The sequence below is a fragment of the Salvelinus namaycush genome, chromosome 7 (assembly GCF_016432855.1).
Source record: "Salvelinus namaycush isolate Seneca chromosome 7, SaNama_1.0, whole genome shotgun sequence".
NCBI classification, from domain to species: Eukaryota; Metazoa; Chordata; class Actinopteri; order Salmoniformes; family Salmonidae; genus Salvelinus; species Salvelinus namaycush.
The window spans coordinates 58,052,461-58,067,902 of NC_052313.1; the positions used below are offsets into that span (position 1 = coordinate 58,052,461).

The window sequence follows — 15,442 nt, forward strand, 5'->3', positions numbered from 1 at the left end:
TCACTGGGGCAGGGCTTTCAGGATGGCATTCACCTCCTCTGCCACAGCGGTCAGGGCAAACTCAAACTGCTCCTGTAGGGAAAATGATCATTATGTGATTTAAATTGAACAGTGAATAGATAGGTTATAGTCCAACCTTCAATTGTAGATGTGCGTTATGGTCTGATGACGCAATGCATGTCATGTTTGGGAATTTATCCACCATAGATGATATACTGTACATACACAAGGTTGTGTTTATGACAGTACCTTGGTGCGCACCATCCCTGGTCTCTGGTCACGGACGTGTTCCAGGGTAGCAGCAATGTCAATCTCCTTCACTCCTGAAATAAAACTTACATTTTAAGCCAAAAATGCATGCAGAAAACACTCCTATACCAAAGTCACATATACATTTACATACACGGAAATGGACAGTCTAATATGCTTACCCTTGGCCATGCGGTTCAGAACCATGTCAATCAGGATGTAGGTGCCAGTCCGGCCTGTACCATCACTGTGTAAGAAAACATGAACATCTTAACATTAATAATAGACCAAACCACTGACTGAACAATAAACATATCAATTTACAACTGTTGTTTGCTGAGGAGGCTGGTGGGAGGAGCTATAGTAGAACGGGCTCATTGTAATGGCTGGAATGGAATAAATGGAACGGAGTCAAACACTTTTTTACCATGTATTTGATGTGTTTGGTACCATTCCATTCTAGCCATTACAATGAGCCGTCCTCATAGCTCCTCCCACCAGCCCCTTCTGGTTGTTTGTTTCCTGCTGTGTTTTGTGTATGTAATGTGCAAGCTGTGCTAAGAATTCTCTCTTGTTGGACAATAAACGCCAATATAATCTATATAGCATGCACTATTTAGTCATAACACCACCATAGATAATGGAGTGCATTCAGAGAAAAAGAGGCGAAGTGAGAAGGATAACTCGGCCCAAAATCTCTGCTCCCCAGCAGGTGGCGTTATTTCATTTTTTTCCCGCTCACCAAGCAAGGAGTTTTTGTATGGCGGTCAATGAATGTCGAATTTGGTTAACAAAAAATGTCATGGTTTATTTGCTACGTGAGGTTTATTTGATCGAATATAAGTTTTGTAATTCTTAGGTTGTTGCGCGTGTATTGATATAAGTAGAACACGTGACCTCCAGGCAACTTTTTATCGAAGTTGTGCCTGTGCTATGCGGGATCTTTAACTGTTTTACAATTCAACGGGATAGGGACGTCTCAAGGATCCCAGCTAGCAAATACCATTGCGGTTGTTCATTGGCTAGAATTACATTTTTACATGTTAGTCATTTAGCAGACACTGTTATCCAGACCGATTTACAGCTGTGAGTGCATACTTTTTTTGTAACCCTGGAGTTGCAAGACCCACACTCTACCAACTGAGCCACACGGGTCAGAAGGGAGTGGCGGTTCTAGACCATTTCAACTGGGGGGGACCAAGCTGGGGCCAGTTGTACTGTTAGAGGGGCCAGTTACATTAGACGTTATTGTTGTCATCGTTTTCTTCACTGCATTGCAAGCATTAGCAGGCAAAAGACCATGTTCATAATCATCATCGTTGCCACTGTCTAATAACAGATGTAAAAAAAGAAGATAACTCATTTTTGCTATGTAAAAATTATTTCATACTCCACATTTATGGGGGCCACAAGGGGGTCCAAAATTGTTGTCACAGGGGCACTGCCCCCCCCCCCCCAGAACCGCCACTGTCAGAAGGGTCCCACCTGTCTTGCCTCGTCCCAACTGTCTTCCATTTTTTAAGACATTTATTTTCATTGTTAGGGCGGCCAATGGAGCATCTGGGTCAATATAGTGGAACATCAGTGCTACATTTCCACTCTCTCCGACAACACCTGAACCAAGCAGCATCTGAAAGAGAATGGCGAGGTTCTGTCACCATGTGGACAAAAGTGGTATTGCAAACGTTGGTTTACCTGCAGTGTACAATGATCGGACAAGATCTGCCTCTGTAGCACTTATTCACCTTTCTGTGGAGATGCAGAGAGAGGGAAATCAAATATAAGTGAAAACTGAATTAATAGTGAACACTGATGGAGAACATATATATTGATCATGCTTGACAAATGGCAAGTCATACAAACGTCAGATAAGCTAAAATGAGGACAACAACACAAATCCTAGCTCGATTGCAGCCGTGTCCTAATTAATAAAAAATGTAAAAGTCGCATTCCAGGCCGTTTACATTGCAGATGTTGCATTGCATCAACCAATGGTTGCGTGCCACGTCATCCGACTGTGCAGTTGGGCATCAGACTGCGTAATCATACGATGTGGCTCGCTGATCTTTTTTAAAGACCTATGCAAGCATTAGGAGATCTGGTAGCAATATAGTCACACTGGAACGCAGCCTAGCGGTTCTAAACAAGCAGTCAGTGTGTATTCAATATGGAGGAAAACAGCCCTGTTTGAAGCTCCACTCCAGTTTAACAATCATTATAGGATGAAAATAACTTCTAGATAAAGAGGAGCGTTCGCAGCATAGTGATGAGGAGGAGAGTCAAAAGGGTGAGAGAAATGTAGACAGAGAGAGTATAAAAAAGGGAGAGAGACGAGGGAGCAAAGGGGTTAGGCGATGGACCTCCTGCTGCAGCCACACCTGTCCATGATCATTTTTGTGACTATGCAACTGGACCCAGACTACTAGCTGCAAATCACAAAGATGACACGGACAGATATGTAAAATATCATGAGCCCGCTGACCTCCATCGCAAGATAGATGTGTGAGAGCAAAGAAGAGGAGGGACAGAGGGAGTGTCCAAGGGAGAGATGTGAGGAGGGATTGAAAGGGAAAGAGAAAGGCTAATTAAGTAAAGACAACACACACAGAGAGAGAGAGAGACAGACAGAGCGAGACAGAGCGAGAAAGACAGACAGAGCGAGACAGAGAGGGTAAAAGGAAAGAGCAGGATGGATGAGTGAAATGACATGCGTTTTATATGTTTTGGTCATCCCATCATCTAGTAGGGATCAGATGAGTAAAATGGATTCAGGATTATAAGAAGTTGTGGACAGAGAAAGGTCTGTGAAACTGACACTTGACGAGTGACAAAGGAATTTGAGACCAAACAAGATAGGAGCATGGTCTGGCAAAACCATAGGATGTATCACATAATAAAATCCCTTCCAAACCTCAAATTCTGTTGTCCTGTAAATCTGTGTTTTGTTCATTATAGCATGCAATATTTTAAAGTGTTTTTCAAACGGAAAATGAAAATGAGCAGTAGTCACTCCCTGTTTCAGTCCATTTTTTCCCCCTGTTTCGTGCCTAGTAAACACAACCCTGCGTTCAATGTCCATCCGGTACCTGCGGAAGTCCAGTAGGGTGCGTGTGGAGGTGGGGATGCCCTGGGCAGGCCAGCTGAGGAAGTGGAACTGGGTGAGTGTGCGGGTCTCCTGGGTCTGGACGTTCTTCAGGTAGAAACTACGAACCAGGAAGTCATTGCACCAGATGTGCTCCGAAACCAGGTTCACCTGATGGACACAGACTATTGTTACAGATCAGGACAGACTGACACACACATACCGAGTCAAACACACACACCTCATAGATGTGGTAGAGGGAGGATCCCTCGTCAGGCCAGTAGCGATCACACTGTTTCTCTCCGTCCTCAACCAGGGCTGTCATCATCACTATCACCGTGCAGCCATTCTCCCAAACCATCTATAGAGGAACACCATCACACACACACACACACACACACACACACTAGAACATGTAAACATAGAGCTTGGAGACCAAAAACATCATAATGTAGTCCATAGTGTAATCTTCTTTCATCATCACATTGGCATATGTTGAGTGTTGATTTATGTGAACAAATGTTTGTACACATTATATGGTTCAAGTTAGGGTACATTCTTAAAACATTTAGATTAAAGCAGCAGCAGCAACAAATTGGCATTTCCCTAAAGGGACAATAACATTTTGCATTTGAATTGTATTCATATTACACACATGAATACTCATCCGGAGTGACTGACCTGCCAGAAGTCGGAGATGGTGTGAGACAGGGGTCCTTGGGTGGCGATGTACGTTGGCATCCGGGGGTCATGCTCGATCTAGGGGTCACAGAGTGGAAAGATCATCATGGGTCACCTCCTGGCGTCCACAATAGAGGACACTATGGACACTGGTGGTCACCGTGGCGACGGCTCCATTCACTGACCAGTGGCATTTACGGGGCGGGTGAGTGGATCTGCTTCCCAAATGGCACCCTATATAGTGCACTTCTTTTGAACAGGGCTCATAGCACTCTGGTCATAAGTAGTGCACTGGGTAGGGGACAGAGTACCATTTGGGAAGCATCATGGGAGAGATTCCACGACTAGTGTTCCAGTTTGATCAATGGAGGGTTGGTGTCAGAGACGGCTACAGGGCCATAGGTGAAACCAGGGCCATATTCAAAAAGAGTATCAGAGTAGGAGTCCTGATATAGGATCAGTCTTTTAGATCATAATGACAGATCATATGGATTCTAGATCAGCACTTCTACCCTGAGGCTCTTTTCTAATACAGATCAGAGTGATATATAGAGAAGGCTTTGGGTGGGGATCTATCCCTATGAGCACAAGACGTTGAAAATACATATTTTTGGTTGCAAAGACGTTAAAAAGATGTCTTTCAACCAATTTTGCTCACTGGGATGGATCTGAGTTAACTAGACAGGTACCATGGTGACAGCGGGGATCAGAATTACTTCTTACTATGGTGCTGGCGTTGATGTAGTCGGTCCTGGAGGGGTTGTTCTCCGCCTTCATCTTCACCCTGGAGTGATCATCTGCAGAGCAAAGACAACACACAAACCTAGAATCATGGAGACCGCCTGGGTGGTTTAACCTAGAATCATGGAGACCGCCTGGGTGGTTTAACCTAGAATCATGGAGGCCGCCTGGGTGGTTTAACCTAGAATCACGGAGGCCGCCTGGGTGGTTTAACCTAGAATCACGGAGGCCGCCTGGGTGGTTTAACCTAGAATCACGGAGGCCGCCTGGGTGGTTTAACCTAGAATCACGGAGGTCACCTGGATGGTTTAACCAAGAATCACAGAGGCCGCCTGGGTGGTTTAACCAAGAATCACAGAGGCCGCCTGGGTGGTTTAACCTAGAATCACGGAGGCCGCCTGGGTGGTTTAACCAAGAATCACGGAGGCCGCCTGGGTGGTTTAACCTAGAATCACAGAGGCCGCCTGGGTGGTTTAACCTAGAATCACAGAGGCCGCCTGGGTGGTTTAACCTAGAATCACGGAGGCCGCCTGGGTGGTTTAACCTAGAATCACGGAGGCCGCCTGGGTGGTTTAACCTAGAATCATGGAGACCGCCTGGGTGGTTTAACCTAGAATCATGGAGACCGCCTGGGTGGTTTAACCTAGAATCATAGAGGCCAGGCCACCCGGGTGGTCTAGCTGGTGGTGCCGCCGGTCACCCTCAGCATACAGTCTGTGTGGGTTTAATCTGACCCACTGTCATTTTGACTAGATCTCCTCCTAACTTTCCTGTCCGTCCACTTTCCTAGCCTGGTCTCAGATCTGTTGACATGAAATGTTTGGTGAGAGATTGACAAGGAGCAAAACAGCCCAAACAGCTCTGGGACCCAAGGCTATCACTTTCTGTTCAACAAAAATCACCCAAGAAAATACAAAGGGAAAATAAATCAAGGAGGAGATGTGGAAGAAAGGAGGGAAGAAGAAAGAAGGATGAGGGGAAGAAGAAGAACTTACAGGGCACAGAGTCAGGGCAGCGGTTCTTCTTCAAGTTGGTGTCACTCTGCGCCACAGACATGGTGCTGGGTTCAGCCTGGTAGGAACACAGGGCCTCCCACTCCTTCAGCAGACGGTCCTTGTTCTTCAGGTGGTCCTCCATGTAAGCCTGTGAGTTAGGAGGACAGAGGAGGCTCTCAGTACTAGGGTGACTCTTACTTATATAATACACTACACTTTTCCTCTGTCAATGACTTCAACTGGAAAATCTGTCTTTTAGAGTCTGATGGTTAATGTGTATCTAATTGTCAGTACCAGACCTCGATTCAAATAGTATTTGTTTTATTTCAAAAAATTGTAGGGTTTGATTGAGCCTGCCTGCAGTGCCAGGGGGGTAAGATTTGCACTTTTGGGACTAGTCCATTGGTTCCACTGCAGAAAAAAGTTAGGCAAGTTCGATCAAGCGCAGCAAAAGTATTTGATGGAAAACAAATACTATTTGAACCCAGGTTTAGTCAGAACAGCGGTAGAGAGATCTGAGGTGGAGTAGGAATAAATTAACGAATGCATAGAGTAAATGTTCAGAGTGACACTGACCAGGATCATGTGACCGGTGGAGATGTCCATGTTGGTCTGCGCTGGTTCCTCGCACCAGGAAGAGGTGCTGCTGTGGGAGCTCGGGCTGGGCTGGGGCGCGTCGCTGGGCTGGGGCGCGTCGCTGAACTGGGACGACACACTGCTCACCCTAGACGTGTCCATACCTCCTCCTCCTCCTCCACCACCTCCTCCTCCACTAGCACCCCCACCACCCCCCACAGCTCCTGCCCCCTCCTGACGCTCGAAGAGTCCCCTGGATCCCATGTGCTGACGACACAGGTCCTGACAGAAGGAGAAGGGGACCATGACAGTCAATGGGCTTTCTATGGACACAATGTATTACTAAATCAGGGATCAATGTCCCGTGGATACAGTCACACTTGTAGTCCTGGGAAGTTGGGGTCTGCAGCATGCACAGGTCTCTTTCAATACATCTCATGTCTCAGACTAGTGAATGCTTGTACAGGTTGAAAACTAAAGAGTGAATGTGTTCATGTTGGACTGTTTGTGAGTTGTCTTTTTAGGGAGTATTACACTGTGTTGACATTGGTGAAGAGAGGGAGACATAAGAAAACTAAGATATAGCGGCTGGACAAACCCATGTAAGATAAATACTTTATTGATCCCCGAGGGGAAATTGGTTTGTCAATCATATCTCATCGAGCAATGTGCTGTCTGTCTATAGTCTACAGTACTCCCACTTGACTTGGTCCTGCATGACTGAGGTATCAGATGACGGCTGGGCCTACTTACCTATGTGTGTGTGTGTGTGTGCACCTACCTGGTACTCCTGGTGTGTAACGCTGCCTCCCTCTGGCCCCAGGCCTAGCTTCTCAGACGCCAGGCGGTTGGTATGGCGACGCAGGCAGACGATGGTCATTGTCGCCACCAGGATCCCGCCAACACAGGCCACGCCCACCATGGTCATGAACACCCAACGGGAGCCATCTCGGACCCGGGTGGCCTGAGGTAAGCCCCGCCCATCAGTTCTCTGTCGAGAGGGGAGGTGACAGAGACAGAAAGAGAGAAGGAAAACAACATTTTTAGCTGAATATCTCACTGATGAGCCAATAAAATAGTTTTTGAAAGAGTGTTTATCCATTAGTGGAAGGATGAGACTCTGGTTCTTTAGAGCCCCACTAATGTCCCGCAACAGAAGAATTGATCAAAGTTATTATTATTGAGGAAGTGGATGAGAGAAAACCTGGGTGGTGTTTATTAGGGTGAAAATGTTTTGAAACAGAGTGAAACGTCCAATCAGAACAGAGATATTCACGTTGCGAAACATTTTTCTACATTGTACCCCACTGAATGCAACACAAGTACTGTTGCAGCCTGACCCCCAATCATTTATTCTCTTTCATCTCTCCTTCTCCTCCCTGGTTGCCACGGTTGCCTCTCCTGCCCTCCTGACCTCTCTTTCCTCTTCAGAGGCCCCAGGAATGTGCTGAAGGATTTGGGGGTTGGAGCTATAGTCAGACATTGGGGTGGAGCTATAGTCTGAGACATTGGGGTAAGGGGGTGGAGCTATAGTCAGACATTGGGGTGAGGGGGTGGCGCTATTGTCAGACATTGGGGGGGCCCGAATATGATAGTCTGATAGTCTAAAGGGGCCCGAAGATGAGAGATGGGAGAGAAAAGGGGGAAAGGGGAAGAAAACAGAAAAGGGGAAGAACCGAATGACCCGTTTATGGAGACGAGTATTAAGATCTCTCTCTGGACATGAGGTGAATTTACCTAACTGACATCAGGGGATGCAGGGGTGAGGTGTGGGTGTAGGAGAGTCGGAGGAAGGGGGCGATGGGTGTAGGAGGGGAGGGAGGGAAGAAGAGAGGGATGGGTGTAGGAGGGGAGGGAGGGAAGAAGAGAGGGATGGGAGGAAGGGAGGAAGAGACTGATTGATTTAAGGCAACAGAGAGACCGAGACGTTGCAGTTTAGGTTGAAGACAACAGAGAGACCAAGAGTGTGATTCAATAGAAGAGTAACGTGATGAGTACAGTAGATAGACTCCAGATCATTCCATTACTGCAGACATTGACTTCTGTCACTATGGAAAGTGTCTTCACTCAGTTTGTTGTTGCCAAAAGCGATATACAACTTCATTCATCACTATTGTGAGTGATGCAAACATAAGGCCTAACTTTTTTTTCTTCACAAAATAAAAATGGAATTGACAACTAGAATTAAAGGGTTTTAAACTTAGATTACACACACTGGTACATGTGTGTGTGTATGCACAATTTCAGACTTTCAGATCTAACGGACATTATTGCAGTATTCCAATAATTCAAGAGAGAGGAGAGATTGCCAACGTGATATTATACAAAATGCAAACAAGATAAAGTTACAATGTGCACCAACACTAATTACTGTAACCTGATATAGGTTCCCTTAAATGTTATAATATTGATAGACGTGTCCTCAAACAGATTAAATTCAATAAGTGTTATTTGCTGTACGTTCTTGAATATGTTGTTAAAATCTTCATTATGATTAAATACCCAGATAACCCAAATCATAATCTTTGACAACGAATCATGCGACAATACCACAAACACCACGCGGGCTGGGCATCTCGTAGATGTGCGTGCGCTATGCCGGCAGAATCTGATGAAAAAGTCTAAACTAACGGATAACATTAATGCGTAAGCAATTTACAAATGGCAACTAAATTGTAGACATATTTGAAGTGGAACTAAATATAACTATTATAGAATCAAATTAGGCCTATAAGAAATACAATTCGCGTCTTGGGCCCATAATAACGAATAACTCTAGACAAATCTACCATTCAAAAGCCTATTAGTAGGCTAAATATAAGCGACACTCACCCAACATCCACCTTCCGTGAAAGAAAGACGACTTGACTTTGATAGCGCACAAAAGAAAATAAGATCTGTCTCTTGCTTTCCATAATGCGTTTATAAAGTGGAGAATAGCGCATCATTTGATTGAATTTTGGCGGCAGTGTGACCTACTAGCTCAGACCCAGGGACGATTTGAGACGACCAAGAGAGGTGTGGTGCGCGTGACCAATATGAATTAAAGAGACAGTATTGTGTCTTTCGGGAGCGCGCACGTTTCGTTCGACCGCAAAATACGTTTGTCATATCAAAGGATTTTAGCCATTTGGTATTTCAGGCCGGGAAAAGAGTTTGACTGTGAAAATGCACAGAAGGACGCACAGAATATTGATGATGAATGCCAATAGATTCTAATGCAAAGAGACCCCCGTCTCTCGCACACACACACACACACACACACACACACACACACACACACACACACACACACACACACACACACACACACACACACACACACACACACACACACACACACACTAAATGCAGCATAACATGCTCTTACCTCACCGACACCTGTCTGCAGGATCTTCAGAGCAGTTTCAGACTCCAGAAAGTTCTTCTCTGCAACTGAGTAAATTATAAAACAAAATCAAATAGTTGCCATCTTGCAAAAAAGTTATATTCTTGCTATTATACACTGCTCAAAAAAATAAAGGGAACACTAAAATAACACATCCTAGATCTGAATGAATGAAATATTTTTATTAAATACTTTTTTCTTTACATAGTTGAGTGTGCTGACAACAAAATCACACAAAAATGATCAATGTAAATCAAATTTATCAACCTATGGAGGTCTGGATTTGGAGTCACACTCAAAATTAAAGTGGAAAACCACACTACAGGCTGATCCAACTTTGATGTAATGTCCTTAAAACAAGTCAAAATGAGGCTCAGTAGTATGTGTGGCCTCCACATGCCTGTATGACCTCCCTACAACGCCTGGGCATGCTCCTGATGAGGTGGCGGATGGTCTCCTGAGGGATCTCCTCCCAGACCTGGACTAAAGCATCCGCCAACTCCTGGACAGTCTGTGGTGCAACGTGGCGTTGGTGGATGGAGCGAGACATGATGTCCCAGATGTGCTCAATTGGATTCAGGTCTGGGGAACAGGCGGGCCAGTCCATAGCATCAATGCCTTCCTCTTGCAGGAACTGCTGACACACTCCAGTCACATGAGGTCTAGCATTGTCTTGCATTAGGAGGAACCCAGGACCAACCGTACCAGCATATGGTCTCACAAGGGGTCTGAGGATCTCATCTCGGTACCTAATGGCAGTCAGGCTACCTCTGGCGAGCACATGGAGGGCTGTGCGGCCCCCCAAAGAAATGCCACCCCACACCATGACTGACCCACCATCCAAACCGGTCATGCTGGAGGATGTTGCAGGCAGCAGAACGTTCTCCACGGCATCTCCAGACTCTGTCACGTCTGTCACATGTGCTCAGTGTGAACTAGCTTTAATCTGTGAAGAGCACAAGTGGCGAATTTGCCAATCTTGGTGTTCTCTGGCAAATGCCAAACGTCCTGCACGGTGTTGGGCTGTAAGCACAACCCCCACCTGTGGACGTCGGGCCCTCATACCACCCTCATGGAGTCTGTTTCTGACCGTTTGAGCAGACACATGCACATTTGTGGCCTGCTGGAGGTCATTTTGCAGGGCTCTGGCAGTGCTCCACCTGCTCCTCCTTGCACAAAGGCGGAGGTAGCGGTCCTGCTGCTGGTTTGTTGCCCTCCTACGGCCTCCTCCACGTCTCCTGATGTACTAGCCTGTCTCCTGGTAGCGCCTCCATGCTCTGGACACTACGCTGACAGACACAGCAAACCTTCTTGCCACAGCTCACATTGATGTGCCATCCTGGATGAGCTGCACTACCTGAGACACTTGTGTGGGTTGTAGACTCCGTCTCATTCTACCACTAGAGTGAAAGCACCGCCAGCATTCAAAAGTGACCAAAACATCAGCCAGGAAGCATAGGAACTGAGAAGTGGTCTGTGGTCACCACCTGCAGAACCACTCCTTTATTGGGGGTGTCTTGCTAATTGCCTATAATTTCACCTTTTGTCTATTCCATTTGCACAACAGCATGTGAAATTTATTGTCAATCAGTGTTGCTTCCTAAGTGGACAGTTTGATTTCACAGAAGTGTGATTGACTTGGAGTTACATTGTGTTGTTTAAGTGTTCCCTTTATTTTTTTGAGCAGTGTATATAAAAAAACCACCAGAATGGCTCAAAATCCCTTTTATACCCCTATCTCACTTTTTGTCCAAGTTGTGTGTGTGTGTGTGTGTGTGTGTGTGTGTGTGTGTGTGTGTGTGTGTGTGTGTAGATATTGTCTTGGTGGTTTACACAGAGCAGCGGGACATTGGGTCAATTTGACCCCGTCTGACCCCAGTAACAGGTCCACTTACCGGCTTTCTCTGCCACGTCTTCAGCACTCAGGTTCTGGCTGTTGGGCCGGACACGGAATGTCAGGGCAGGCCCCACCACACTGTAGAGAGACAGACAGGAACATTCCATCAAACTATTGATTGATATAGCTGGGGCCGGGAGAGAGAGAGGGGTGGTGGGATGGTGGTAGGAGCAGGAGGACTGGGGGGTGGGGGGAGACTTTATTTTGGGTGTGAATAAGCCCCAACAACGACTACCCCTACCACTTTATTTTTTTCTTATTATTCTTTTCTTAGGGGGTGGACCAACTTTAATATTGCGGATAGATTGTTGCTTCCATCAATGTAATTGTCTGCATCATTTCCAATCCCCCATATATTTTGGGGGGTAAATATACATACATACATACATACATACATACATACATACATACATACATACACACATACACACATACACACACACACACACACACACACACACACACACACACACACACACACACACACACACACACACACACACACACACACACACACACATACATACATACATACATACATACATACATACATACATACATACATACATACATAAATACACACACACATACATACATACATACATACATACATACATACATACATACATACATACATACATACATACATACATACATACATACATACATACATACATACATACATACATACATACATACATACAGTACAGTTAAAGTCTGAAGTTACATACACTTAGGTTGGAGTCATTAAAACTTGTTTTTCAACCACTCCACAAATTTATTGTGAACAAACTATAGTTTTGGCATGTCGGTTAGGACATCTACTTTGTGCATGACACAAGTCATTTTTCCAACAATTGTTTACAGACAGATTATTTCACTTACTGTATCACAATTCCAGTGGGTCAGAAGTTTACATACACTAAGTTGACTGTGCCTTTAAACAGCCTGGAAAATTCCAGAAAATGATGTCATGGCTTTAGAAGCTTCTTATAGGCTAATTGACATAATTTGAGTCAATTGGAGGTGTACCTGTGGATGTATTTCAAGGCCTACCTTCAAACTCAGTGCCTCTTTGCTTGACATTATGGGAAAATCAAAAGAAATTAGCCAAGAGCTCAGAAAAAAATTGTCGACCTCCACAAGTCTGGTTCATCCTTGAGAGCAATTTCCAAACGCCTGAAGGTACCACGTTAGTCTGTACAAACAATAGTACGCAAGTATAAACACCATGGGATCACGCAGCCATCATACCACTCAGGAAGGAGACGCGTTCTGTCTCCTAGAGATGCACGTACTTTGGTGCGAAAAGTGCAAATCAATCCCCGAACAACAGCAACGGACTTTGTGAAGATGCTGGAGGAAACAGGTACAAAAGTATCTATATCCACAGCAAAACGAGTCCTATATCGACATAACCTGAAAGGCCACTCAGCAAGGAAGAAGCCACTGCTCCAAAGCCGCCATAAAAAAGCCAGACTACGGTTTGCAACTGCACATGGGGACAAAGATCGTACATTTTGGAGAAATATCCTCTGGTCTGATGAAACAAAAATAGAACTGTTTGGCCATAATGACCATTGTTATGTTTGGAGGAAAAAGGGGGAGGCTTGACAGCCGAAGAACACCATCCCAACCGTGAAGCACGGGGGTGGCAGCATCATGTTGTGGGGGTGCTTTGCTGCAGGAGGGACTGGTGCACTTCACAAAATAGATGGCATCATGAGGAAAGAAAATGATGTGGATATATTGAAGCAACATCTCAAGACATCAGTCAAGAAGTTAAAGCTTGGTTGCAAATGGGTCTTCCAAATGGATAATGACCCCAAGCATACTTCCAAAGTTGTGGCAAAATTGCTCAAGGACAACAAAGTCAAAGTATTGGAGTGGCCATCACAAAGCCCTGACCTCAATACAATCGAACATTTGTGGGCAGAACTGGAAAACGTGTGTGCGAGCAAGGAGGCCTACAAACCTGACTCAGTTACACCAGCTCTGTCAGTAGGAATGGGCCAAAATTCCCTCAACTTATTGTGGGAAGCTTGTGGAAGGCTACCCGAAATGTTTGACCCAAGTTAAACAATTCAAAGGCAATGCTATCAAATACTAATTGAGTGTCTGTAAACTTCTGACCCACTGGGAGTGTGATGAAAGAAATAAAATCTGAAATAAATCATCCTCTCTACTATTATTCTGACATTTCACATTCTTAAAATAAAGTTGTGATCCTACCTGACCCAAGACAGGGAATTTTTACTAGGATTACATGTCAGGAATTGGGAAAAACCGAATTTAAACGTATTTGGCTAAGGGGTATGTAAACTTCTGACTTCAACTGTACATACATACATATACACACTTTTGTTTTAGAATATACCTTTATTATTCCCCACAAACCCTACCACCCCTCTCCCAATTGGAGTAAACTAATAAACAATAACACGTAGGCTTCTACCTTCAGTTTATACATATTATACACATTTTACAGACACAATCTATTTTACAATAGTTATATTTTGTTTGTTTTTAGTCCTTCCTCTAGTTCTGATTTCCTCAACTCCTACGTCCTCTCTCCTCCGTTCTGCCTCACCTCCTTTTGAAAAAGGTCAAAGGTGATCGAGGAGAAGCAACGCGGATGAAAATGCGCTTGAATGAAATGAGACTCTCCTTCTCCACTCGCTAATGACGTTTACAGGGTGGATCCCAAAATACATGTGTAAAGAGATAAAAACAAACTAAGTTAGTTGTGCAAGACGTGTTATAGATAAAACGATGAGTAGCATTTTGTTCTTAAACATGTGCATGGTTTTCTCCTCCGCCAAAACAAAAGCTGATTCAAAAGGGTTGTGGCAGATTTCCAAACTTTTCCACAAAGGACTCAGGTAGGATCCAAAGGATTATCCTCGATGAAAGGTGGCTATCGAGGAGGGGAGGACTCTTCCATTCAACTATTAATTAATTTACATTTCCTCAACCACTCATAGGTTTCCGGGTCACAGAGGTGAGAGGACGGAGTAGAGAGGGTGTCAGAGAGGGTGTAGGAGAGAGGCCGGAGGAGAGAGGGTGTAGGAGAGAGGACGGAGTAGAGAGGGTGTAGGAGAGAGGACGGAGGAGAGAGGGTGTAGGAGAGAGGACGGAGGAGAGAGGGTGTAGGAGAGAGGACGGAGGAGAGAGGGTGTAGGAGAGAGGACGGAGGAGAGAGGGTGTAGGAGAGAGGACGGAGTAGAGAGGACGGAGGTGAGAGGGTGTAGGAGAGAGGACGGAGTAGAGAGGGTGTAGGAGAGAGGATGGAGTAGAGAGGGTGTAGGAGAGAGGGCAGAGTAGAGAGGGTGTAGGACAGACTTTTGCCCAAATGAGAAAAGGCCACAGATGGAGCTCCACCTCGTCGCCACACCCGAGTTTGAGCTCAGCGGTCAAGCAGTAGAGGAATGGAGCATGTTTTTTTGTTTTTTTAATCCCTTTTTTCTCCCCAATTTCGTGGTATCCAATTGGTAGTAGTTACAGTCTTGTCTCATCGCTGCAACTCCTGTACGGACTCGGGAGAGGCGAAGGTCGAGAGCCATGCGTCCTCCGAAACACAACCCAACCAAGCCGCACTGCTTCTTGACACAATGCACATCCAAACCGGAAGCCAGCCGCACCAATGTGTCGGAGGAAACACCGTGCACCTGGCCACCAGTTTAGCGCGCACTGCGCCCAGCCCGCCACAGGAGTCGCTAGTGAGACAAGGATATCCCTGCCGGCCAAACCCTCCCTAACCCGGATGACCCTCCCGGTTGCGGCCGGCTGCGACAGAGCCTGGACTCGAACCCAGAATCTCTGGTGGCACAGCT

The 15,442-nt window shown here is 45.5% G+C and overlaps 1 protein-coding gene across 1 annotated transcript in view; it reads right to left on the bottom strand.

Annotated features, from left to right (window-relative positions):
- The window catches only part of LOC120050569 (receptor-type tyrosine-protein phosphatase-like N), a 38,396-nt gene continuing 22,954 nt past the window's right edge, over positions 1–15,442 (bottom strand). Inside the window, exons 10-22 of the mRNA XM_038997161.1 lie at positions 11,608–11,687; positions 9,695–9,759; positions 7,106–7,315; positions 6,325–6,606; positions 5,749–5,896; positions 4,736–4,809; positions 4,013–4,090; positions 3,573–3,692; positions 3,336–3,502; positions 1,945–1,998; positions 432–496; positions 250–323; positions 1–72 (exon numbers count right to left, since the gene is read on the bottom strand). Coding sequence (XP_038853089.1) covers positions 1–72; positions 250–323; positions 432–496; positions 1,945–1,998; positions 3,336–3,502; positions 3,573–3,692; positions 4,013–4,090; positions 4,736–4,809; positions 5,749–5,896; positions 6,325–6,606; positions 7,106–7,315; positions 9,695–9,759; positions 11,608–11,687 — 1,489 coding nt within the window. The remainder of the gene's footprint in view (positions 73–249; positions 324–431; positions 497–1,944; positions 1,999–3,335; positions 3,503–3,572; positions 3,693–4,012; positions 4,091–4,735; positions 4,810–5,748; positions 5,897–6,324; positions 6,607–7,105; positions 7,316–9,694; positions 9,760–11,607; positions 11,688–15,442) is intronic.